Source organism: Cydia amplana, chromosome 1 (genome assembly GCF_948474715.1).
Source record: "Cydia amplana chromosome 1, ilCydAmpl1.1, whole genome shotgun sequence".
Classification (NCBI taxonomy): domain Eukaryota; kingdom Metazoa; phylum Arthropoda; class Insecta; order Lepidoptera; family Tortricidae; genus Cydia; species Cydia amplana.
In genome coordinates this window covers 1456693-1484558 of record NC_086069.1, presented here as the reverse complement: position 1 = coordinate 1484558, position 27866 = coordinate 1456693, and the positions used below count along the sequence as shown (strand labels likewise).

The 27866-nt window shown below is 38.8% G+C and overlaps 3 protein-coding genes across 5 annotated transcripts in view; 1 reads left to right on the top strand and 2 right to left on the bottom strand.

Moving 5' to 3' along the window:
- Positions 1–27866, bottom strand: part of LOC134654539 (ATP synthase subunit b, mitochondrial) — a 135207-nt gene that overhangs the window by 73296 nt on the left and 34045 nt on the right. The gene's annotated exons all lie outside the window — the stretch shown is intronic.
- Positions 672–16729, top strand: LOC134654052 (UTP--glucose-1-phosphate uridylyltransferase). 3 transcript variants are annotated; one of them, XM_063509490.1, is made up of 8 exons: positions 672–796; positions 2212–2238; positions 11503–11689; positions 12091–12323; positions 12882–13087; positions 13580–13772; positions 15083–15661; positions 16535–16728. In XM_063509490.1, exons 1-8 carry the CDS (start codon positions 767–769, stop codon positions 16640–16642), a joined length of 1563 nt encoding a protein of 520 aa, XP_063365560.1. In that variant the 5' UTR covers positions 672–766; the 3' UTR covers positions 16643–16728. The 3 variants fall into 3 exon arrangements, with proteins under 3 accessions (XP_063365560.1, XP_063365643.1, XP_063365714.1); XM_063509573.1 differs by lacking the exon at positions 2212–2238 and having other exon boundaries at positions 16535–16729; XM_063509644.1 differs by lacking the exons at positions 672–796; positions 2212–2238 and adding an exon at positions 5368–5465.
- On the bottom strand, positions 18983–27538 carry LOC134654820 (solute carrier organic anion transporter family member 2B1-like). Its single transcript, XM_063510294.1, has 12 exons — positions 27526–27538; positions 24931–25107; positions 24406–24576; positions 23711–23902; positions 22821–23015; positions 22344–22465; positions 21774–21869; positions 21417–21607; positions 20787–20900; positions 20121–20242; positions 19800–19940; positions 18983–19128 (listed from the first exon to the last, which is right to left on the bottom strand). Exons 1-12 carry the CDS (start codon positions 27536–27538, stop codon positions 18983–18985), a joined length of 1680 nt encoding a protein of 559 aa, XP_063366364.1.

Sequence of the window (27866 nt, the reverse complement as noted above, 5' to 3'; positions counted from 1 at the left end):
AACTTACTTTAGTGTACAAACATAACATAACCTTCTTTTACTTGCGAAGTTGTGTAAATTTGACAAAAGGGACAGGTTGACCAAGGATACAGGGTGGAAAGATAAGTCGGGCCCTGGAGGGAAACTACCTTAAATCCTTAAGCTGGCTCATTTTACTTAACGGAGACATTGCTTTATTTTTAAAAAGAATCAAATGCAGTCAAAGATTTTCTAAAACTCGCTTGCCTCGCCCGGGACTCGAACCGACTAAAAATTCCAAAAAATAAAAATTCGCAATTTTATTCTACTAGTCGATACAGTTAATGTTAATGATAACATTTCTCCAAGAAACATTAGGTCTTACACTCGTCTGTCGTACAAAATATCCATAAAATCTAATATTTAGTACTTACTCAAGATTTTTTTAGACAAGCCAAATTGAAGAAAAAAAGAACTTTGAATGCAGTTTTGTTTCTTTTTAAAAATAAAGGAATGTCTCCTTTAAGTAAAATGAGCCAGCTTAAGGATTAAAGGTAGTTTCCCTCCAGGGCCCGACTTATCTTTCCACCCTGTATAAATATATTCTTTGATGTTTACGGATACTTAAAACGGGAATGCCAAACCAAAACGCCCATCGACGAAATAAAACGCTTCTGCGTTTAGTTTACCTGTTTTGACAATCACCTGATTGTCACTGTCAAAAATCGCGAAGCGCGCTCCGCGGTCCGCTCGGCTCGGCGTGTTCGACGACTGATAAAACACTCGTGTTGTATAATATCCAGTGATAATGCCAGAAACGGCTGATTTAAATAAGAAGGTATGTACGTACTACACATGTGTATGCTTACGCCCGGTGATAAGGCGTAATAACAGCGGTATTTATCTACTGTAACCTTGCCTATGCTTAGAGGTCAACACTTGACGATTAGACGCTCGGATCGGATACAAGCCATTCTTAAAACATAAATAAACAACTAAGCTACAATTACTTGAATGATGTAGCGTCTTAGCATTGCTAATTAGCTGAATGACATATCATTTTTATTGGCATAATGCCGGTTGTAAAGGAGTTTTAAAAACGTTATACTTGGCTAATAAAAAATGGGAGTTTTCTGTAAAGAGGCTTGGTTTTATTAAGGCTCGATCACCTCTATTAAATTGACCATTTTGGAGCAAAAAATATTCTACCAAAAATTCACGTTCTTAAAGTCTATTAGGAAAAACATCCAGATTTTGTAATTAAAATACTTAAACTACATACCTATTTAACAATAAAACTTATTTAATACTTAATGAAAACACGAATATATTTAATTCGTAGTTTAGTTTAGTTTAGAATAATTTACTTGTGTGTGTAAAAAAAAATATATGTAATATGTTTTTAAGTGTAATATAATGAAAACTAATCACAGATTTGTTATTTAAATAATATCATGTAACTCCTCTAAGTATATCCAATGAGTCCTACAGAACAGGGCTCGGAACCGGTTTTATTGTAAAACACAAAATAGCCCAATATTTTTAATTATTTTATGCCCTTTACGTAGGACTGAATTATGTATTTAGGTAACAGCTTCATATTATTAGATTGTCCCTTAAAAATGAAATAATAAAACAAAGAACGAAAAAGAACGAATAATACCGGTATTTTTTGTATGAAGAAAAAACGGGTTCCAAGCCTTGCTACAGAATCGTCCCATTGTTCGGCCCTTGGCTTGGGACAGAAAAACAAAAACTTGTTGATTCACCTAATAGGGTATTCTCAGACTAGTCAAATCAGTTTCTTTTTAGAACTGTTAAAATGATTTGCTAATAATATGGAGTTTATATGAAACATTACACAATGATGTCATGGTCAACTCGCCTACTTTTTATATTTCTATCTGATTTATTAAATAGAACTTGTGTTTAAAAAGAACTCCTGTCTGTGTTTTTCTAATACCTAATTATCTGGTGTTTTATTTCATGGATGGGTAAAATAATTTATTTTAAATACACTATAATACCCTATTACGAGCTACACTAATTACTGCAGCAAAGGTGTTAAAAGCATTCAACTAATATTTCTGATGTTTTGTTTGGTTATTTCATTCAGTGTCAGGTTACTCTGCTCCTTATTAATTACTGTATAAGGTTCACATTGACTGAAATAAACAAGCTATTGAAACTAGTCCTACATTTAAAAACTGCTATTGTTATTGGCTTGATTCACTCAATAGTTGCATCTTCCAGGCGAATGACAACCGGCTGAGACCTGCGGTAAGACCTAACAGCCTTTTAGCATGCTGGTAGATTAACTTATAGTTTTAACTTTATACTTACATATTGGTAGACTAACTTATAATTACAACTTTATATAGTCTGGTAAACCAATTTTGTCAGTAGAAAAAAAGCGCGAAATTCAAATTTTGTATGGAAGACTCTTCGCGCCTACATTTTAAATTTGCCGCCTTTTTTACTGACGGAAATGGCTTCGAAACTATAATTACCTACATATTGTGAAGATCTGGCGCATGAAAGCATACTTTTAAGTATTTTTGCAAGGTTTTATTTAATTACATAGCAATGTTCACATGTATTTATGTACGCATTAAAGTTGTTTTCAAAACTTTTAACCACTTTTCAATCACTTGCTGATATTCAGTTCAGTGCGCTTTATCACCCTAAATATTTACTGGATAGGATAGGATTGTACTTGATAGGATTGTAACGCAGCGTACTACGTACGCGAACAATACGCGAACGCGAAGCGAAGCGATGTGGCGCGGGGCGCGGGGTGAATCAATCCTTTCATAAGCCGTATCCAGACGAGCTGGGCAAATCAACCGATTTGATCAGGAAAATAATTGGCGCCAATCTCATCTAGCGTCCACACGTACACAATTTAATCACCAATTTGCATTCCATAGATACTAACTTTGAAAATTGGCATTTTTGTGTCCGCAACTGAGCGTTTTCCAAAAAAAGTGTACATTTCATTCATGTCTTCAAAATATTGACTTCTTGGGCTCATTTTACTCAGAATCATTTGTACATTCACGCCTCATACATAAAAAAATGTGTCAAAAAAATTCCTTTCCAGATCGTCACATTCTTGTATGAAATTATTTTTTATTTGTATGAACGTGACGCACTGGAAAAAAAAATTTTCATACAAAATTTTGGGACACATTTTTTCATGTATGAGGCGTGAATGTACAAATGATTCTGAGTAAAATGAGCCCAAGAAGTCAATATTTTGAAGACATGAATGAAATGTACACTTTTTTTTGAAAACGCTTAACTCCACACCTGCTGATTTGATCGGGGAATCAAATTGGCTTTTGCGTCCGCACGGCCTGATTCGATCGGACAATTTCATCAGATTGGCGAAAAATTGTCTCGTCTGGACTACACTATATACCCATATAGAAGTGTCCTATGTGGGCGATCGTTGCGAACGCGAACGCCGTGGGTCCCCCCGCGCCGCGCCGCGCCGCTCCGCGTTTTGCGAGTTGTTCGCTTTCGTAAGACGCAGCGTAAGGAATAATGTGGCTTTATGCACGGAACGCAAGCGATGTACCTACCTACAAGCCAAGCTGCTAGTCCTTGATAGGAAACGCCTATCGAAACTTAATTATGTATGGAAATCGTCACGTGACTTGTTACCATCTGCCATCCCGATACATTTAAATTTCGCTTAGTGTTTATCGATATACAATTTTCATCTTGGCTAGGCCCCCTGGTAGTTGGTCCCGCGGTCCCGAGCACGCACATACATCTCGCTCACTCTCGCTTAGTGAGAGGGAGGGTAGAACATGAACCTCCTGCGCCTTAAGTGTTAGCTACGTTATAGTATGGGACATAAATAATTAATAGTTAGATAACGTCACAAAAATCCCTACTTAATGCGTAGGCGTTCGTACACGTGTCTAATGCAAATGGTTTACGCCATGAATTTCATGTTTTACTTCTACGCCATAATAAAAAATATGATTTCTAATAAATACAGTTTCAATCTGAACCTATATCATTTAATCAGAAAAAAATATTATAATTTAATCAGAAAAAAATGTTAATAAGGTTATTATTGCATTCCGTGAATAAAAATTATGATTTCTCATAAATACCTACAGTCTCAACATGAACCTATATAATTTAATCAGAAAAAATATGATAATTTAATCAGAAAAAATATTAATAAGGTTATTATTGCATTCCGTGAATTTAATCATAGGTATTTACTAAACATAAACACCTACCTGTTTATACCTGTAGGTATAAACTGGAAATCAAACATTTCTTTTAATTAAATAGTTTGACAAAATATTTATATTTTGATTGCATTTCCACATATTATGGATATATAGACCGATGTTGGTTTTCCATGTACTACAATAAAATAAATATTGTTTGTTGGATAATTATAGTAAGTAGTCTGAGTACTAGATATTTAGGGATTAGGGAGTATGATATAGTCATGATGATTATTATAATCGTGGAATCATTGTCGTAGACAAAGATGGGATCATTATTAACGCTGTCAAGGCTTTAGTCAATTTTCAGTCAGTCAGAAGCGGGTTTTAATCAATCGTAGTTACACACACTAGATGAATTATTATAAGGGTGTAGAAAGGTAGAGAGGGCAATATACAGTACTCTCTCTCTTCTTGTTAGTCGTTTTACTCTTGACAGAGTAGTCGTGGTCATGATCGGATGATGACGAGCTTCACAGCACGCCGCCATTCCTCTCTGTTAGAGTCTGTGCGGAAAGAGAAGATTCGTGGAATGTATGGGGCCCAATACATTCCACGGCTCTTCTCTTTCCGAACAGACTAGCTGCCTTCCTGGCACGTTCGTGTACCAACCCGTCGACTGCAGATTTGACCCTCTCTGGGTTTGTGTGTGTGTGTGTGTGTTTACTGCATAGATGTGTGTGTCTACTTAAGTGGTGAATAGATAGAATTTACCATGGTAGTGGGATACGTCATTACCAAACTAAAATAGAGATGGCCAAAGGTGGACCAAAAATCTTAACGGAATGGAAGCTTTCGGATGCAGGAAGCGCCTGGCGTCCGTTAGCTCGTTAGGTGGATGACATTCGGAAGATTGCGAGTGTCTTGTGGATAAGATCAGCTTAGAACTGGGACAAGTGGGCGTACTCGAAGAGAGGTCTATGCTCAGCAGTGGGCGATAAAGCAGTGGCTGTTATGATGATGATATGAGTGGGATTTGGCAGCACTCATTATACGCAGATGAAGTTGTAGGCAGAAGCTAGTATTACTATCATCCATAATTCTCTTAATACCCATTTATCTTTACTGGTCAGAGACCTGAGATAGCTTATCTACTCCTGTATCGGTTCGTCCTCTACGGCGCCATCATTATAGTGGCAGTTCATTGGCAGTTAGTTATTGTGCTGACAGTTGGCGCATAGACGAGACGTCTCCCGCCATAACTTTTAGTGCGTTTCGTTTCTGCTTGTGAATATGGATATACTTAGTAAGGTGCGTTTTTTTTTACAATAATTAGACTTAGGTAACACTTTAAACTCTCGCGTTTTGTACACATAATTAATGTCATTAACGGGTCTCACGAGATTAAATTTCATTATTTTACCTTTTTTCCGACGTTACAGCCAGGTTGCACTAGCTGTGGTCACGGAAAATAATTAAATTTAATCGCGTTAGTCCCGTTAATGGCATTAGTTATGTTAATTAGACTTGTTTTTTATTATTATTAACTACTTCGATATAGACTTATATCGACCGGGATATGAACCGTGATTACCTTTTGTTCATATTCCGGTTGTTTGGTCCATATCCCGGTCGATATAAGTCTAGTGAAACAAACCGCGAATCATTAAAAACTGTTACTTCGATATAGGTATAGCCTGACCAGTAATATATGATAATTGTCAAGAGGGCGCTGTTATTCTCATGTATAGGGTGACAATTCAGTGTAGTATGAAGAAATTAGTTCCAGTGAAATTCCGCAACATGGCGCACCCTCAATAGATCCTGGTTCACCTATAATCCAGCATGAATCGGCACCGCGGACGTATATTATAATCCAGAAATGTGTTACCAATTGAAAATAATAAATGATGGTCAATATCGACAATTTTGACGTAGGTAAACGAACTTTAATGCCAGTCAAAACTTTATAATTTATACTTACTCGTGTAAGTTCTTATATTCTCATTTTCCCGCGCAAATACTAGTGATATTAATAGGAATGATAAGTTCTTATCTTATTAATCCTGTAAATCCAGATTATCTAAAAAAAATCTATAATAACTATGACTACTACCTACATATATCACTATATGTCGCTCCCAAGCAGTTTGTGTCGCTCTTGGAGTCTTCATTATACATAGGTAATAAAAATAAGGTCATTAACATTCGGGTGCAGACAAGTGCTATATGTGATAACCTTTATCAAAAGTTCATCTTACGATTTCATTCGAGTAAAGCATTTGTATTTTTCACCACCAGTTTGAATAGACTCTTTTTATTATTTAAGAACTCATGAGAAAGACGCATTTTATCCACAAGAGCGGCAAAACAATTTTGTGTTCTTTCCTCGTGATGTGTCTATTGGCTAATAGAATTGACTTTAGAGATTTTGTTAATTTGGATTTGATTTGTAATGGTTTGCAGTATGGTATTTTTCTCGAGTTGGTATGGTATAACTAGCTATATTTTATACTTAAATTATACTGCTGTATGCAGGGTAATTAATTGAAAATTAATCATGTGTTCGTGTTTTTTTTTCTGTCGAGCCAACTTTAGGTCTTCGTTGGAGTCTGCCCTTGCAACATTTATGTTAGTGTTACTACATTATCTTAACTTTATTAGTAGTAAATAACTGAATATATGTAGGTATATAACGTCACTAAACAGATCTAATCGTAATATTGCTGAAAACACCTACTACATTACATAATACTTAAAGAGTTTATCTTTTTAAATGCATTTGTCTTATTTAGGTAGTTCACGAAATCAACTAGGTAAAGTTGAAGTATCTGACACTAAATTTATCTGACACCTTTTTCTCAATATATTTGTGGCTTTCCAACACAGAAGGGTCCCTATGCTTCAAGTGCAATAAGGACGTTTCTATTTGAAATTCGAACAGTCGACATTCTGATAAAGCGCCCGTATTTCGGATGTAGCATAAGGACCCTTCTCTGACTCAAAGCCACATATGTATTACACTAATGTCGGCGCTTCGTGGCTGAATGCACAGGATTCGTCCTTGGTTCAATCAAAACAAATCATGTGTACTCAATGCATTCAAATTTGACCTTTATGCTTTAGCCATAAGGTCGTACGTGGACAAATATGCGGTCAAATAACTACGCCTGCCTTCTGAAGCAATAAGTTTGGAAGTTATCTTAGACGAGAGCGTTCGAAATTCGGGCTTAAGATGATTTAATTTAAATAAATAAATATTGTAGTACGTAATATCAAGTAATATTAAAATAATGATAGAATTCGAGACCTACCCAATGATGACAAAAACACATTTCCGTTTTTCAAAAAACGAATTGCACGATATTTAATTAATTATTTCATGCTGTGTTAGTGGTCAATGTTAACGTTGCATGAAAAAAAAAACATAAGAACTTATTTCATAAATTCATAAAGTACCTTTGTAAGTAATTCTCTTTGCATAAGTTTTACTTCAATAATGAACAATCGGTATAATAGTCAATTATTAAATCATATTATTTTGAATAAATCACGAATCTATTTTGTTACCTTTATTTACCGACGTTTCGAAACTACATACATAGAAGACATAGATGAGATGGACGTTAAAAAGACGTTATTTCAAGAGCAGATTTTGTTTTTTTTTTATTTGAACAAATACCTACCTTGGTTTCAATTGAAGGGATGTTTACAAAAACAACATAACTGCTTAAAGCGGTAGACACTTTTTTAAAAACATTGTTAATCGTTTCAGGTGTCAGTGTAGTCAGTTATGTTGTTTTTGTAAACATCCCTTCAATTGAAAATGATTTAAATTCACCCTGCCATGACCGTGAGCCTTAAGGCCCACTTGCACCATTCTACCAATCCGGGGTTAATCGGTTAAACCGGAAGTTACCATGGTTACCAGTATAATTTGACACTAGGTTAACGGTTTTACTGCTTAACCCCGGGTTAGTGAGATGGTGCAAGTGAGCCTAAGAGGATAAAATAAATAAGTGCCTACTTCCTACACTCGCATCAGTAAATACGGTGTGACAGACGCCTGTGATAAACAAACCGATCATGCAAACTTATCAGGGACATGCCGAGGATCTTATATGTTCAACTATAAAGTTTATTTTCCCTTGTCGCAGCTACGATGTTTGCTGGTGGTAGGGCTGCTATCAACAGTAGTTCAACGTTCAGTCATCGCCAGGATATATAGAGGCGCACTTGTTTTTAGGACATTCTTTTTTAGTTTTTGATTGTGGTGTGTTTGACCTTTTGACATAATGCCGGGTGAAACTGAATTAGTGAGATCTTTGGTTAGTAAAAATGGTGGTTTGGTTATAAAGATAAACATCAAATTATCGACATCTATAAAAAAATACGTGGATACATTATCTAGTTTGGATTTGAAGATATGGTTTGTCAAATTTTTGTAGTCAACATCGGTACTCGTAAAATACGTTGTTTATTTAGTTAATTTTACTGCTTTGCATAATGAATACCTGTTGTTACACATTATTTTAATGTTTCAACTATGTATTGTAGAATCATATAAACATTGTGGTTGTATCTTTTTAATATTTGGTGTTTCTGTGTGATTTTTTGTGCATAAATGATAGTGATAATAATGAAAGCTGATCTTAATAATCGGTATTGTTAAACGCTGTTACTAAAATGAGCGTTCCAATTAAGGTAGGTATAATTTTTAATTGATATTGCAGATGAGCTAATTTATAAAAATAATTTCACTGGAAAAAAATCTCTCTCTTTGGTAGTGGCTACTGTTATTAGCAACGTCAAATGATTGGCCACATTGGCCAGGCCATCGAAACCTACTTAAGATGTAGTCACAAGTTTTTTATTTATTCCTATAGGCCTTTTCAATGTGTTTCAGATACTTGTTTATTATATTAAACAAGAGTTTATTTAGATGTTAGTGGTGAGGAAAACCTGATTATGATTAGTAGGTATTAAGTTAACCCGCAGTTATTGTCGATGTCGAGTATTAGATAATTTACGAGAAACAGGAAATATGACGTATTTACTTATTCATGATATTTACGATAAATTACCTAAGTACGTAGTTATACCTACATAGTCTATACATATAAATAAACACATCAGTTCAAGGTTTCCGTAGGTGTGTAATGTAACCAATGAGCCGATTTAGTCACCTCTTGTTTTGTCGACAAACCTTTCCTCGAAAAAAAATCTAATACCTAATAAATATGTTTAGGTAAAAACTAGTCTTGGCTGGAACTTTGATTTAGCTATGGCAGTTATCTTTACTTGTTAATTGTTTCACTTTCTTAAACATTTTCTAGCGAAACGTTAACAAACCTTATTTACTACTTAGTTGTTATTGAATATAAGTAAATATAATTGAGAAAAACATACTAGCCATTGCTACGTCTTTTGTTCTATTAATTGTAGTTACGTGACGGTTAGTCGTATATGGCTCCTTGCTACAATTTCAAACCCTACTCCGTCGAGATAAGTGACATAACATATATGTAATATTTTATTACTACGAGTACTAACGACATAACTGACCATTGATAGACTTTCTGTCGTAGGAGTTACGGTCTAGAATAATCAGTGGAGTTTTTACGATGGTACGACCGACCTTCGGACAACGTTATTTATTCCCGGGCGGCATTGTAAACATGACATCCAGCGAGGCAATACTAGCACAAGTGTACGAATCATTTTATTCAAAGTTAACGTACTAAATATCTATTTTTCTGATTTAAAGCAATGTAAACAAAAGAATTAGAGTGTACTAAAGGCCCTTTTGATTTGAACAGATAAGTGTTCGGATATACCTATACTTGGTCAAGCAGATCTTGTCAGTAGAAAAAGGCGGCAAATTTGAAAAATGTAGGCGTAAGGGATATCGTCCCATAGAAAATTTGAATTTCGCGCCTTTTTTTTCTGACAAGATTTGCTTGAACGTCTATACCTACCTTCCATGTTTGAAATTCGTAATATGACGTAAAGTTTTACTACTTATTTTGCTGGAGTTTAGTTTGTAGATTAATCCTCTCCATTTATATTTTTCTTTATGAAGATGAATGACTCTTGGTACTATAGTATGTCGCTTATGTCCTTAGGCGTCGATGTCTGCTGCTTACAAAGCGGCTCGTCTGCTTGTTTGCTACCGACCACAAAATATTCTGATTCCGCTCGGCCGGTGTTTAATTTGTTGATAAGATTCAGTTTTGATAACAATAATGGCGGCAATCACTTGCCGCACGCCATTACTTTTTAACAATAATGCTCACTACGAGTGCAACATTTGAAATAAAAAGCGGCCAAGTGCGAATCGGACTCGCCCATGAAGGGTTCCGTATTTAGGCGATTTATGACGTATAAAAAAAAAACTACTTACTAGATCTCGTTCAAACCAATTTTCGGTGGAAGTTTATCATTTTTTTTAGTTTTATCATTCTCTTATTTTAGAAGTTACAGGGGGGGGGACACACATTTTACCACTTTGGAAGTGTCTCTCGCGCAAACTATTCAGTTTAGAAAAAAATGATATTAGAAACATAAATATCATTTTTGAAGACCTATCCATAGATACCCCACACGTATGGGTTTGATGAAAAAAAAAATTTTGAGTTTCAGTTCGAAGTATGGGGAACCCCAAAAATTTATTGTTTTTTTACTATTTTTGTGTGAAAATCTTAATGCGGTTCACAGAATACATCTACTTACCAAGTTTCAACAGTATAGTTCTTATAGTTTCGGAGAAAAGTGGCTGTGACATACGGACGGACAGACAGACGGACAGACAGACAGACAGACATGACGAATCTATAAGGGTTCCGTTTTTTGCCATTTGGCTACGGAACCCTAAAAAAGGCGAATACCTATTACGATCCTCTCAAGCTATAGGTAACAATTTTAGTTTTTATTATTGCATTTTTACATGTAAGGTCAATGTGGCAAATTCCGTCATAGAAGCTATTCTTACTTAACTCTTTGGGCTATTCCGTCCACGAGCGTATATTTCTTTGATTTTTAATCGTAGAAAAAAAAAACTTTGCTTTTGATTGCCGAAACTAAAAGCAATCGCTGCTTTGACGATGAATTTATGAATTTTCTTCGTTGTTCGAGAAAAACGCTAATGGACGGAATAGCCCCTATGACGGAATTAGCCACATTGACCTTACATGAAGAATTTAGAAAAAAAGGATGTTTAAAATGGGGTTTTTTCTTTACTTCCACACAAAATTCCGATATATACCTACTGCACGAAAAATATTTGTCAAAGCAATACATTATAATAATTATTATTGTTACGTTAATTTGCCATCTATTGTATTTACAGATCCGCAGCCACCAGCGAACCCCCTCCGGCTCTCGCGACTTCAAAGAGGCCACAAAACGAGACGCCCTCGCCCGAGTAGAAGTGGAACTAGAGAGGTTACTCGCCACATTACCTGAGGCCCGCAAACCACTGGTCACTAAGGAGTTCCAGGGGTTCAAGAACCTCTTCAGCCGGTTCCTTGCTGAACGTAAGTGAGACAGACAGATCAGCTCTCTCCCTTTAGCCCTCGCACGAGTAGAAGTGGAACTAGAGAGGATACTGGCCACATTACCTGAGGCCCGCAAATCACTGGTCTCTAAGGAGTTCCAGGGGTTCAAGAACCTCTTCAGCCGGTTCCTTGCTGAGCGTAAGTGAGATAGACAGGTCAGCTTTCTCCCTTGCTCTTGAAACTACGAGGAGATGGAACTTTCATTTAAACTTTGCGACTTAGATATGGCATAATAAAATGCACTAATAGTGTTAGCTTGTATTTTATTATGCAATAGGCCTGTTAACGTGATTACAATGGTAACGGTCCTAAAACAAATCCCAAAGCGATTCATTCTCTACAAGCATTGTAAATACTTACAAATTGTTATGTCATTACAGAGGGCCCGTCAGTAACATGGGACAAGATCGAGAAACTCCCAGAGGGGGCGGTCATCGACTACGGCTCCCTGGAGACCCCCACTACAGACAACATCCACCACATGTTGGACAAGCTGGTGGTGGTCAAGCTGAATGGTGGTCTGGGGACCTCTATGGGTTGCAAGGGGCCGAAGTCTGTCATACAAGTCAGGAATGAGTTGACGTTTCTGGATTTAACTGTGCAGCAGATTGAGGTTAGTGTTTTGAACAATAGAAGGAATTTAAGAAAAGAAAATGCTTTCGAGGAACTCTTGTGAGGAAACTAACAAGTAAGAGCCTTGAAAAGTTCAAAGGTCTTAACCAGCCATTCTGAAAGTGTGCTCCGTAGACCCCTAGGGCTCCGCAAAGCCTCTATTGGGGCTCCACAATAATACTTGTACTTAATAATAAGAACAAAACAGCTCTTCTATAGGCATATCTGGTCCACAGTGACGAACGAAATTTTTAATCTGGGGCTCCGTCAAAAATTTCGCTTTCCAAAAAGCGAGTTGCGTCAAGGAGGCCTTACTTTTTACAAAGGTGACTGCTATCTGACCTTCCAACCCAAAAACAAATCTAGGGCTTATTATGACTAGTCCAATTTCCTTATGTTGTTTTCCTTCACCGAAAAAGCGACTTGTGAATATTGAATGACATTTCGTAAAGTTTCGAGAAACACATTGGTGCGAGCCGAGGTTCGACCCTGCGACCTCAGTGTGATTGCTACGCTACAATGCACATATATGCAACCAACATGTCTCTTTCTATTCCAGCATCTGAACAAAACCTATAAATGCAACGTACCCCTCGTCCTAATGAACTCGTTCAACACCGACGAAGACACTCAGAAGGTCATCCGTAAATACAAGGGCTTGAAACTGGACATACACACATTCAACCAGTCTTGCCATCCGCGTATCAACAGGGAGTCTCTACTACCAGTGGCGAAGGATGGACACGTTCACAACGATATTGAAGCGTAAGTGTATTGTTATAAGATTGATTTTAGATTGGAACGATCTAGAGATGCTAGCGTGCTGCGAGGGTTTCAAACGATATTGAAACGTAACGGAGTGTGATAAAGTCTAGTTTTGATTGGACAAAACACATTCCATCAGTCATGCCACCCGCGTATCAACCGGGATTCTACTGCCAGTGGCTAAGGATGGACATGTTCATAGTGATAAAGAAGCCTAAGTATATACAAATAAAGTTTAGTTTAGATTGGTCAGTGGCCACAAATATAAAAGAAAGCGGAGGAATTAATTTCTCGAATTTTCCAGTATCCGCAAATTAGACTCTTATCGTGTTATTTGACATTAAAAATATTGCTGATAATTGTTATTGACGGCAACCTTCTTGATTTAAATTGAGATATAAAATCGCAATTGTTCCATTCTCTCCCCAAGCAAGCCATGTGAAACCTTAAGTCTTTGCAATAGGGTTCAGTTTCAGACAATTTCTTTTTCAGATGGTACCCACCCGGTCACGGCGACTTCTACGAATCCTTCCACAATTCCGGCCTCCTGCAGAAGTTCATCCAAGAAGGCCGCACCTACTGCTTTATTAGTAACATAGACAACTTGGGCGCCACTGTCGACCTCAACATCCTCAACTTGCTCCTCAACCCTAACCAACATGCTGTCAACGAGTTCGTCATGGAGGTAAGATAGTTTATCAAAGGTTCTACATCAGTAACATTGACAACTTGGGCGCTACTGTCGACCTCAACATCCTCAACCCTAATCAACATGCTGTCAACGAGTTCGTCATGGAGGTAAGATAGTTTATCAAAGGTTCTGCATCAGTAACATTGACAACTTGGGCGCCACTGTCGACCTCAATATCCTCAACTTGCTCCTCAACCCTAACCAACATGCTGTCAACGAGTTCGTCATGGAGGTAAGAATAGTTTGTCAAAGGTTCTTCATCAGTAACATTGACAACTTGGGCGCCACTGTCGACCTCAACATCCTCAACTTGCTCCTCAACCCTAATCAACATGTTGTCAATGAGTTCGTCATGGAGGTAAGATAGTTTATCAAAGACTACTGCTTCATCAGTAACATTGACAACTTGGGCGCCACCGTCGACCTCAACATCCTCAACTTGCTCCTCAACCCTAATCAACATGCTGTCAATGAGTTCGTCATGGAGGTAAGAATAGTTTGTCAAAGGTTCTTCATCAGTAACATTGACAACTTGGGCGCCACTGTCGACCTCAACATCCTCAACTTGCTCCTCAACCCTAATCAACATGTTGTCAATGAGTTCGTCATGGAGGTAAGATAGTTTATCAAAGACTACTGCTTCATCAGTAACATTGACAACTTGGGCGCCACCGTCGACCTCAACATCCTCAACTTGCTCCTCAACCCTAATCAACATGCTGTCAATGAGTTCGTCATGGAGGTAAGAATTGTTTATCAAAGGCACCTAAGCTTCATCCGCGGCGGTAGCATGGTCGAATTTTTATCGCTTGTCACGTACCATATGCCTGTCACGTTTTAACAAAGTATGTAAGTAAGTGCGAAAGTGGCGGGCATAGTGACAGTCGATAAAAATGGAACCATGCTGCGCCCGCTGATCAGATTCAGTTATTTATTACTCCCGGACCTTTGGGGGGTGTGCGTGGGGCCGAAGCCAACAGCGCAGAGGCCCTTTAAGACAATTTAATCCAAAAGCAAGGGATACATTCTTAAATTGGTCCACATTTTGTGCTGAAACCACATCTTCCAAGCCCTCACTACTCGGTTGCTTAAAAAGTGTTTGTATGGTTTACTGTGGGACCTATGCCTTTCTAATTTTAAGTGATGGCCTCTCAGACTGGTGTTGTTGTTGCGCTTGAACATTTATTAATACAATTTAGTACCTATTTTACACGTCAGCGTCCTTAACATACTCCTCAACCCAAACGAAGTCAACCTCAATTTTCTTCCGGGTCACCATTAATTTTTAATCCCGTTTTTTTCAGGTCACCGACAAAACCAGAGCGGACGTCAAGGGAGGCACCCTAATCCAATACGAAGACAAACTCCGCCTCCTCGAAATCGCCCAAGTCCCCAAAGAGCACGTGGACGACTTCAAATCCGTCAGTCAGTTCAAATTCTTCAACACCAACAACTTATGGGCCAAACTCGACGCCATACAGAGAGTGGTCGAACAGGGATCCCTAAACATGGAAATAATAGTCAATAACAAGCATTTAGGCGATGGTTTAAACGTTATCCAACTCGAAACCGCGGTAGGCGCTGCCATGAAATGCTTTGAAGGAGGTATAGGCGTGAACGTGCCTAGATCTAGATTTTTACCTGTCAAAAAGACCTCGGATTTGCTGCTAGTCATGTCAAACTTGTACAGTCTTTCGCACGGGTCTTTAGTAATGTCTGATCAGAGGATGTTCCCGTCTACGCCGCTTGTGAAGCTTGGCGACAACCATTTTGCGAAAGTGAAGGAGTTTCTGAACAGGTTCGCCACGATACCGGATCTGATTGAGTTGGATCATTTGACTGTGTCTGGGGACGTTACTTTTGGAAGAGGAGTGTCTTTGAAGGTTGGTAGAATATTTATTGATTTTGTGCATAATGACCCCTAATTATGCGGCCTTCTTAGGGTTCCGTACCTCAAAAGGAAAAAACGGAACCCTTATACTATCAATCGTGCGTCTGTCCCCCCCCCCCCCCCTTTATCTCCGAAACTACTGGGTCTAAAATTTTGAAACAAATACACAAAATAGTTCTTTACCTATAAATGACAGGAAAACTAGTAGAAATGTGCAGTCAAGCGTGAGTCGGACTTAATGTACGGAACCCTTGGAACGCGAATCCGACTCGCACTTGGCCGGTTTTATATTTTTTATTCATTTTGAATAATATCGCGTATTCGGTATAGCGATGGCGGGAGTTGAGGGGTTAAACTGTGTTGAGTGTTGTTCGAGATACTGAAATGACAGTTTGAAATGCCAATTTACTACCCAAACATGCTTGCATGCTTTTGTACTAAAATGGGGGCATTTGGTTTAAATTTAAGAAATTCCGAATGACTCTAATATCGTTTATAAATTTACTCTTTTTGATTAATATAAACTTAACAATATTTATTCTGTAACATATTTCAAAAGTTTCACACATCTTCATTTACTGAAAGAAACAAAATAATACCTAACGCTTCCTCCGGTATATTGTCAAGCAGAGGCATGAGATTTAGAACCCCTTTCTTGCCGTAAAAAATATGGCTTGGGTAAATATATATGTCAAAGGACTGTCTCATTTCAAACATAGACGCAGAGAATCATACTATCTTTGTCTTACACTAGACTAGCACCCAAAAGAAAAGGATGAGTATAGTTTTCCTGGTTCTTACTGACTGACAAATGGTTTGACCAACTATAACTACTTAAATACAGCTAGGTATTTACTTTTTTCAGGGCACGGTAATCATCATAGCGAACCACGGCGACCGCATCGACATCCCATCCGGGGCTGTCCTTGAGAACAAGATAGTCTCTGGCAACCTTCGCATCTTGGACCACTAACTTATCATACATAGTGCACCTACTTTCCAAGACCAGAGACCAGTTAATGATATAAACTGTCCCTCTTGCCGGTATCGATATTTTGGAAGACAAAATCATCTTCAGCAATCTGCGCCAGACCAGTAACTATACGTATTTTGCAACACTATAGGCCAGAAGAAAAGTAATATGGATTATAGAGTATCAAGCCTTGACACATTCAGTGCCGAAAACCCGAGTATCGGGTATTTTATGATTTTGTTCCCAGGCCGGACGACCCGATAGTCGGGATCGTGGTACAGCTTTATATGACGAAATTTTTGTGGCCTGGCGCGGATGTCTTGTTTGGCTGGGTGGCAATGAATGTGTTAAAGTAACAAAACTTCCGTGAGACAAAGACATATTATATATACGCGTTTTTCGACTTAAAATACGTGAGTGATCCGTTTTTAATATATTTAATGTGTTAAAGTACTTCTAGATACGGCGAATGTGCTGCGAACGCCTCACCAAAGTTCACTTCTTCCTCGCGTTATCCCGGCATTTTGCTACGGCTCATGGGAGCCTGGGGTCCGCTTGACAACTAATCCCAAGAATTGACGTAGGCACGAGTTTTTACGAAAGCGACTGCCATCAGACCTTCCATCCCAGAGAAACTAGGCCTTATTGGGGATTAGTCCGGTTTCCTCGCGATGTTTTCCTTCACCGAAAAGCGACTGGTGAATATTAAATGATATTTCGTACATACATAAGTTCCGAAAAACTTATTGGTACGAGCCGGGGTTTGAACCCGGGACCACCGGATTGAAAGGCGCACGCTCTTACCGCTAGGCCACCAGCGCGCTAGCGGCATATTCGTCAGATCTGGACGCACTTTTAACTTTATCGTCCTATTATTTTATAACGTTAGTACTTAGTACATACTTAATGTTTATGCAATGCAAGTAAGGATAATACCGCGTGTTATTTCAAACTTTTGTTATAATCATTTGAAATTGTTCGTAGTTTTAACCGATTAAGAACTGTTTATATATTTACTTCCAAATGGTAGACATACGTATTTTAGTCTCGACAGTATGTTAGCATGGTCTTATCTCTTATAGTAATATATTCCACATAACTATTAATGTGTTAGAGATTATAATTATAAGATCTTTTAAGTCATGCGTCGATGTTTACAACTAGTCTATAGGCAACTGCGAAATCATGTAGATTCTGAATTATGTTAAGTGTTAAGTACTTATATTATATTATGTCAATTATTTTCACGAATTCTTTATAGTATTTGCTCAGTAAATAAAAAGGTATTTTGCAAGTTAGATTAGTATTTGATAATGTACCCCATATTTATGCTGATATAAATAGTACATACATATATTATAATTTCAGACAAGGTACGAGTTAGTATTGCTGCTCTAAAATCAGTTAAGGAAAAATCCAGTATAACTAATTACGTTGTAGAGAATAAGATACTTATTTAGTTTATCTTTATTTTAAAGTCTATCTAATCGCATTATATTCTAAGCTTGCATAATATCCAATATGTATTGTAGTAATTTGCCAAAAATAAAATGTTGCTCGTTTTTATTAGCATTGTCTATTTTTAAGATTTTCTTTACGATAGTAATTAAAGCTATTGTTTAAACAAATGCTGTATTTATGGCTTGTGGAACACCACATGGCCAGCAATGTTATATAGTGATTTTATTTTTTTACGTATTTGTAAACTAGAGCTGTATTTGATATTACTTATTAGCATTGTGTCATCATCATCAATTATTGTAGTAAACTGTTGAAAAAAAAGTTCGTTTATATTTCCTTCTGATAGACACTAACCCTCTCTGATAGATCACTAGATCGCGTTATGTTTAAGCGGATGTCAAAACGAGATACGTCACAGACAGAGATGTATTGTCGTTATTATGATACTTGTCTCTGATACAAAGTACTGGGATAGGTATGTTAGTAAGAAAATTGCTTAAAAATATAAATTATTTATTTACAACAACCTAAACATAAACTTAATTCAAGACAATTGACATTCAGGACAAACGTAGTTTACAAAGTTGAGCAAAAAAACCTGAACTAAATTTAACCCTTAAATGCATGATTTATACCTGCATATTGACCCACGGGCCATCAAAATATACGATGTAGATCTACTTACATCATAATGCATTTAAGGGTTAAACAGGTACACCTACGATTCCCCACTTTTATACCTAATGTCCTAAAACTCGCCAAAAAGGGAATTGGCGTGAGCGAGATGCACGAACGAATAAACATTTTAACAAACAGACATGATTTTGATGTCACAATGTAAGTTCAAATTGGCATCCTAAGCCACGAAACTATTTTCCGCTATGATATTGATCGAGCCAAACGACTTGTGACCAAACTTAGCGCTCCGGAGACAGCAGAGAAGCCCGCGCTCAGAAGTGCCATGGACCAGAGAGACGGGTAGTGGAACAGGCAGCCTCCGTTGGCTGTGTATGCGCAGCTTAAGGCTGAAAAAAAAAAGTTGGTTCTCGGGAAAAAGAATTGACGTTAACCTGATGGCGTAGCAGTTTGCCAGCCAAAAAACGAACTTGAGGATTTCAATTTAGAATTTAGTTTTGAGGTGTCCTCATTTCGGACGCCATAACGCGTCCGCGGGATTGAACTTTCTCCTAGGGATGACCGCTAAAGACGTCGACTGACGCACAAGGCTCACAATGACGCGCCGCACATTAATATGCGTGGCGTTCAAAGGGTTTCAAGGTCAAACCAGGGTTTGGCGGGGCGACCACCGTTGCATCAAGTGTCCAAGGAATTTGTTGCTTGCTTTTGTTTGCGGGTCGTCGCCGCTCGAGCCTCTCCGTTGGCACACTAAGGCCCGCCATACACGGACCGCTTGTAGGGCAGCCGACTGCTTCAAGCCGTCCGTTTATGGCGGGCCTTAGTGCCGACAGCATGGTTAAACCGAAGCTGCGACTGCTTGAAGCTGTCGGCACTGACGTTCTAAGGACTCCATGTGAGGCCCGCCTAAGAGTTAAGCGTGTTGCTGTCCGTCCGTAGCAATCGAAACGCAAATGTCATTGTCGCACTAATATGGAAGAGTGATAGAGACACAAAGCGATTCGATGGCGACGCGATAGCGATTGTCACCTTGGCTAGGCCGCCTGGTATAGGTACTCACAGCTGATCAGCATGTAAAGCATGTAGCCAGGTATGTGGGACAGGAGAGCTGTGACCGCGAACGAAGTCCCCAGGGCCACGGCTTTGTCATCAGTCAGCACGGAGCGGACGATCACCATACTCTGCATGAGGAGGGCGGCTCCTGTAACGTCAGATACGTTGAACATCTCTCTCTTATAGGTACGTGATGACTGAATAATGTCCACCAACGCTCTCCAAGCCAAGGGTCTTGGGGTCGGCTGCTTATTGTGAATGGTGCTCTTCTAAATTCCATTCAATCATTGAGAGAGAGAGAGAGATAGAGAGAAGGTTGAGTCCTCACCTGCCATGGACAGCACCAGCGCGAACAGCAGCTGGTATATGTTGAAAACAAACGCGCAGTCGGAAAGAGAGCACGCCCCGCGCGCCGCGCGCCCGCCACCGCACGAACACTCGGAGAACAATCTGTAAGGTAAGTAGATGGGTCATTTTATTTAAAGTTGTCCCCTACACTTTTTTTTTTAATTTGTGAATTTATATGTTATTTCTATTCAGGATCGTGAGCTCGTGAGCTCTTTCTATCCTAATAGGAGAAAAAAAGTGTCCCAAGGTTTTTTTCCCATTCCGTTACCATTTTTTCATAGACTTTGTGTGGCGGTTTCGGAATGGAAAGATCGAAAAATGTTTGGAAATCTTGGGACACTTTTTTTATCCTATTAGGATCAAAAGAGCTCATGATTCTGAGTAGAAATAACATAAAAAATCCCAATTTTGAAAAAAGAGTGTAGGGGACAACTTTAAATAAAATGGCCCAGATACATTTTTATACCATGCGGACGCGTCGCTTGTACCTAACTTCAGTGGTTTACAAGCGCGTACGATTGAGGGGCAGTAGTTTTCGAGTTACCTAAGACAAATTGTAGAAATTTCTAACACCAATGATCGAAATTCTTCTGTGTCCCTAATCGGTACCAACCACTTTTGTAAGTTTGGAACCAAATAAGCTTACAGAAATCCGTTGAGATCTTCAACCTCTTGGCAGCCGGCGAGGCACGGTGAGAAGTACGTGGTGGTGGTGTTGATAGTGCATACCGGACTGAAGCCGTAGCTGTCGGCTGAACACCTGCAAAATATATTTAGTTAGGACATTGCTGGGACAGGACTTTCTGGAACACGCTGGATATACTAGTTCTAGTTCTCATAGGACTTGCCGAAGCTTTAAAATACGAGTACCCTTCGATTTCTTGAACATGCATATTGCTTACCGGCTGCTCGTACTCCGCATCGCTCCCGGCTATAACACCAATGTTACAGTCCAGAAGGCTGATGACCACCAAGGGTACAGCAGTTACTATCACTACAATACATTAATATACTTTGGATAGACTAAGCTCTCATAGGACTCGCCGCACAACGGCAGCCCGTACTCCGCATGGCTCCCGGCTGTCACCAAAGTTACAGCCCAGAAGGCTGATAACTACGACGGGGACAGCGGTTGTTATCGCCACGATACATTAATACTTACACAATTAAATTAAATGATTTAAAGACAATGTTCCTCCAATGGTTTCCCACAATGGATAGACTTCTCATAGGACTTGCCCAAGCTTGAAAATACCCTTCGATTTCTCTGTCATACCCGCACTGCATGCTGCACACCGGTAGCCCGTACTCCGCGTGGCTCCCGGCTATGTCTCCAATGTTGCAGCCCAGTAAGCTGATCACCACTAAGGGTACAGCGGTGGCTATCGCCACGACACCGCCGACGCGCGCCGAAGTCGTCGCCTTCACGCCGTCGCTCCGGCGGCCCGAGAAACGGGTGCGGAATATCTGGAAGTAAACATCACGCATTGACTTTACCATACCATACCATATCACTATCTCACACTCGCTTGCCATGAACACGTACTGAGTGTGTGAGAAGTTTTTATTTTATAATCAGGCGGTAAGAAAATTATAAACGTTAAATTAACTGCTGACATGAGAATGTACTAACCATGACGAAAAAGACGATGACCAAAGTTCGGAAAATGTTGGTGACTTGCCGCGAAGCGCGCGGATCCTGTCGTTTGGTCTCAATGTGGAATTGAGCCTGAAACACATTGATTAACGTTAGATTTTTTAAACATTGATACTTAAAAATAAAGTTCAAACTGTTCAGAGGTAAGACCGAACACACAATAGCAAGTTCACTAGCGATGATCTATCTATGGGTATGTCCATTGTTTTTAAAAGCGAGTAAAAATAGGCACTGACAATATTTTGTCTTCCGCTGTCAAACATTAGTTTTGATAGACAGTGAAAATTCTATACAGATGTAGTGCATGACATAATTATTTTTCTTCGTATTTTCACGGAAACTTACGAACGTGTCTTAAGTCAGCGTGTATGCATGCTGAACTAGCATGACAAATTATACGAACGATTCCGAGAAAATACGATGGAAAACAATCATCTATTGATATAGTGATAGTCTCTGCGGAAAGAGAAGAGTCGTGAAATGTATGGGATCCAATACATTCTATAACTCTTCCCTTTCCGCACAGACTCTACATGGTTAACAAACCTCGACAATGTCGTCATCAAATCGCACGAAGCCGAACACAGCGGCGGAGAGAAATGCGATCGCGATGCTCTGGACCACAACAATCTTGTTGCGGAGCACGCGACACAGTGTTGAGAATAATTCTGAAATATATAATAAGTATATACGGATTTTATTAACAGGTCATAATATTTATTCTGGTTTACATATACGGCTTAAGATCCGTTTTCCGACTGTGCCTGTTTCACTTCACATGGTCTTTGGCATTTTTTTTTGTGAGTCCATGATTAGACATTATAGTATTGACACCTTGAGTACCTAACACTTGTAAATATAACAGTGGCTAACAGACAAATTATTTTTCTAGAATTCTGCCCCACGTATAAATAAATAAACAATAGAATGCTGTAGGAAATTACAAAATCCATGTCGATGTTCTAAACAATTCGTTATTCCTATAGTAATGCTGTCGCATTTGGAATATAGCAGTTAGCTTACCTTTGCTGACCATTTCACCGTCAGCCCCCTTATTCTGGGTCTTGCGTCTCGGGAACAGAGTGAACAGTATCGCGAACATGATCGTCAGCATACAGAGGGACAGGTGAGAGTGCCACCACTCGTCTCGGGTGGAGGACGGAGTCAGCCAGTTCACGCCGTTCAGGCCCAGGGAGAGGCGGATTGTGATCAGTATTCCTGGGATACAAGTAGAGCACATATTTTGATCTATGCTTGGAAGGAATATTTTAGGTGTTTGTTAATCCTACCGGCTGCGCCATGTAAAGTATCGGGAAATCCGTAATAAAACTATCACAGCTTGATCGTATACTGCTTTATTATGTTGTTGCATGCCATTACAACCTACCCTACATCATAATCTACTGATATAATAAATTATGTGCACATGTAATTGCAATACCCTTTTCGGGTAACATGTTGTAATATAACTATTGTACCTATAGTAAGACCCTGTACGCCAACATGTGAGCAATAAAGATAGTATATTCTAAATACTGATAGACTGTTATTGAGCTTATGGGTTTTAGAATTAAGGTAGACTTTGGTCGGGTAAATCAGGTAAGCGGTTAGTACCAACATAGCAATGCAGTATCTGCTTCATTTATTAGAATATCCAGAATAATATTGTACCTATTGGGCAACTTAGAACCAAATGAAGTTTAACTCTCGTGGTACTTGCTCTTTGATATTAACGAGAGAGAGAGAAGACAACGAGAAATATTAACGAAACGAGAACCACAGCAAGAATTTCGTTCCACAATTTCGTTTTCTATAACCTGTGACCGGTGATGACTACCGTTACACCGTTGTAGCGTGAGTCATCCTTTTAATCAATGTCAAAGTTGGCAGTTTGTTTTGTAAAACCCGCTCACCGTAACGATACGCTCCATGCTGAGGCTCATGATCGTCCACATAAACGAAGCCATGCGCGAACAGACTGAGACGCGCGAGGACGCAGAAGGCGGCAGTCAAGCACAGCATGGCGACGCGAGGGACCCAGGGATCGTCTTCGGGGTTCTCAATGGTTTTGTAGTACGATGTTATTTCCTCGCCGCCACATAGCTCTGTATAGAAGGATAAGTTTAAAACCGCCTTTCTAGCTGTTTAAAAAGGCAACAGTTAACTTTAAGTATAACAGCTTTTATATAAGTATAAAAGCTGTTATACTTAAAGTTAACTGTTTGTCACTTCAAATTAAGATTGAAAGAAACTTCAGCTAGTTGATATTATTATACTGAAGATGGTTTAGACTGGTGAAAATTTAGCTCCTTAATTTAATGTTGTTGATTTTATCAACAATCGGAGACTATGTTCACTTCACCTTTGTTACTTTCGCAAGAATGCCAAAGTTTCTAATAACGGAAGGACAACATTTAAAAAACTAACACCACAACCACCACGTTCAGCCTAATTAAGGACGGCAGACATTCACCAAATTTCTGCCTTCATCTAATTTCATCAAACCGTAAACGTATTTTTTATTGAGATGAGTTGAACCTGATATATAAAAAGATCAGGTCAGTAAAGATTAAAAAGATGAGGATTGCTCAATAGAAAAACAACTTACCCACAGTGGAGTCAGTAGTGTCTTTAAAAGGAAAGGCTAGCACAAGCAGGCCGGCAGCGGCGGCCGCTGTTAGCCAAAAAGACAAGGCAAAGTTCTTCCTGGCTTGGCCACACCACGCGATGAGTGCGCCTAGACCAAACTCTACTAAGCCCGCGCCGATGGTCACCCAGTCTGAAATGCCATAGAAAAAAGGAATAAAGAACTTGAAAGAATGAAGCAATATTCTCAAAGGTAAGAAGTGGAGCTTTAGTCAAGATTCGACGCAAAGCACGCTTTAGACTGGGATCACGCTAAGTTTGCTTCGACTGCTTTTGGCAGTGTCAATGTACGGGTTACCTTTAACTTGTCTCACCAATAAAGTTTTTATAAATAGATCCTTTCGCCCGATACTTTCTGCTATTTTCCTGCCTATTTACCAGGGAACAATTCTTTGTCTCTCCCTCTCAGCAAAGTTTCCAGAAAAACGATAGATGTAATAACACCTTTAGCGTGGTCCTGCTGTACGAGACTTTCAACCTGCCTTACCATGAGTGCTCTCCGGCACATGCCCCAAGGCCGCTTCTCTTTTGAGCAACAGCGTGACATTGGTGTCCAGAAGCACGAGTATCAGCAGGGCGCCCTGGAGACAAAGGCCGAAGAACGGTGTCGTCAGGACGTATGTGCTGAGTATGTGCCATAGCTTGAGTAGCGGCTGCGGGACACCTGAAATAGGGTATTTGACTGTATGTAAAATAAATAATTTCACACCATGCATGAATTAAAGCACCAGATAATTATTAGAAAAACATAGCAGTTATTTTTAAACACAAGTCGTATTCAGTAAATCGGATAGAAATAGAAAAAGTTGGTGAGTTGACCGTGACGTCATTGTGTAAAAAGATAAAGATAAAAAAATAGTTTATTCAAGTAGGCATAATTATAATGCGCTTATGAACGTCAAATAAAGCTAATCGGCTCCAACCCTACACCTCTGCCCCGAGAAGATTTAAATCCCCCCTCAATTGGAGGAGGGTATCCTAATATGGGACCGGCAACAAACTCGGCGGGACACATCTTTTAAAAAAAAAATTACATCTTATAATTAACATGCATAAAAAAATACAAATTAAATTACTATAATTCATGCAATTATACACATAAGGTGTAATAGAAATTTGATTTTAAAAGATATACATATGTACATGGAATCATACAAATACGTAGCTCTTTCAGAAAACATATCAAATTCTTACAAAAGGAAAAGAAAACAAAGTTATTAAAAGAAATGGAAATACACATTATATAAATCCGATCGATTGTTATGAATTTTTCATATAAATCTCATTTAGTATATGAGATTTATATGAAAAACTCATCTATGTATTTGACTACTAATAGTCACAATGACGTCGAACATTACACAATGACGTCACGGTCAAAAAGTTAGGTACCTACTCTTTTATAAGCATATATCACGTGTTTGATAAACGGATTTTAGCTAATAAATAATACTTAATTATAGATTTATCTTTTATTATCTTGTCACAGGGGGCAGTTACCACGTTTATGTTTTAATGATAATGTATATATACGTAGCGTTTGTCATCCGTGTTATCGTAGTGCTAAATATTTTCGAAGTGAAAACTTCTTTAGCAGCGCTGTGCACTTTTTGTGATGGCGAAAAAATGTTAAACTCGCGACAGGTCACGTGACCGTAAGATTCGTAATACGTAAGACGAACACGTGACCTGATCGAAAAACTGTTACAATGTCATTGAGGTTTCATTTCTGCCGGCACTCCCGGAGTGCAACCCGTTGTTTTTTTACAGTAGGTACATATGGTGCTAATTTACCGCCCTAGTGCAATAACTAGCACGACGTATACGTGCATATGTCAAACATTTAAAGGGCCATATGTACTGTAAAACGTTATACAATACACGTGCGAAAAAGTAATTTGCAACTCGTGTCGATTTAAAAAACTCCCTTCGGTCGTGTTTCAATTTATCGCCACTCGTTGCGAATTTCCTACCTACTTTTCGCACTTGTACCGTAATGTACTAATTAAAGTAGGTATAGTACATGTAGCATTGAGTGAGTAGAGGCGCGAGCTATTTGGTATTTGTATTAGCCGCGCTTTATTTACTTCCTACAGAGTACTTCCCCACTAAATCTGCAACAGTATACATTATGATAGACCACAACGTTATTGTTTCCACTGTGCATGAACTAGTTTTATAGGTACCAAAGGCGTAGCGTCAACAAAATTAGTAGGCAAGCCAGAGCTTAATATTTAGTTGTCCTTCTCAAGCCAGAGCTTATTTCGTTGTCCTTCGTCTTTGCGAGTTGTGGGAAAAATACGCAACTGTCTGTAAATTGGGTGAGCTAATAGGAATCAAGTTGATGGACTCTGCCACCAGTACCTGCTCAATAGTAAACAAGTAACTTCGTGTGCACCCACAAGCTGTTAACTATTGTCCACAGGAGAGAAAAGTGTACAGTTCGGACGAACACAATAAAAATCTCCTTTGTGGACAATATAAGCTTAGTTATCGGCTTGGCTGAAAATCAGCGGTCTCGCTGAGTCTCATCCATTTTACTGCACAAATATTTGTAAATTCTACCTGTTTTTTTTTTCAATGTACTTGCAATTCGTTGTGTTTTTTTGTGTCGGTAAATAAATATCTTTTTTTTTGTGGGCAACGTACCTAATGATGTTATCATACTTCTTCTTCTTTGCCTGTCCCTATTACCAGTTTATCTGGGGTCGGGTCTCCTTGTATGCCTGCGCCAGAGTGCCCTGTTCTGGCTTGTCTGTGTACTCAGGTTCTCTTTCTGGATCTCTTTCTGCATGTCTGGCCACCAGGTGTTGGGTGGTCTTCCCCTGCCTCGATATTAGTTGGCTATATTTTCATGTGGATAAGGGTTAACTAAGAAAATTAACCTTTATAGCCCTTAAATTTTGGGTATGTCGACAGGAAAAACACGAACTCAGCTTTGTGTTTGACCTAAGCTGCTTTTGCTTTTAACTTGGTATATGCCTGGGTGCCTGGGCCTTCTGTTCTGTATTTGCTGTAGGTACTATAAGTACCTATCACCGTCCTTACAAACAAACAAACTGGATAACATTTTCCTACTTACCAGTGGCAGCCATTATTAACCTAAAATTAACACTCCCCACTTCACTAGTTACTATCCAATTTCTATTAGATTTAATCTAGCCCGGATAGCATCTACTTCTATAAGTCTATAAGTACTACACATGAGCACTGTCATCGATCAAAACACATTTGTTTCCATGGACTTGCGTCGATGAATTGAGTTTATCAGAGCTTATCACCATATCGGGAGATAGCGGCGATCGCTAACTAATGTATGTTTCCGGCAACTTCGTTTATATATATATTATTTAAGGCTATATAAAAAAACATCCTCCTAAGAACAGAGGAAAAATGCTCACTTGCGACAAGTCACTTATATAA

Coding starts and splice junctions, on each gene's coding strand:
- LOC134654052 (XM_063509490.1), top strand. CDS start 767: ATGCCAGAAACGGCTGATTTAAATAAGAAG. Junction 797..2,211: donor CGGCTGATTTAAATAAGAAG/GTATGTACGTAC, acceptor TGCATCTTCCAG/GCGAATGACAACCGGCTGAG. Junction 2,239..11,502: donor ACAACCGGCTGAGACCTGCG/GTAAGACCTAAC, acceptor TTGTATTTACAG/ATCCGCAGCCACCAGCGAAC.
- LOC134654820 (XM_063510294.1), bottom strand. Junction 21,870..22,343: donor TTGATGACGACATTGTCGAG/GTTTGTTAACCA, acceptor AATGTGTTTCAG/GCTCAATTCCACATTGAGAC. Junction 19,941..20,120: donor GCTGGTGCTGTCCATGGCAG/GTGAGGACTCAA, acceptor CTGACGTTACAG/GAGCCGCCCTCCTCATGCAG.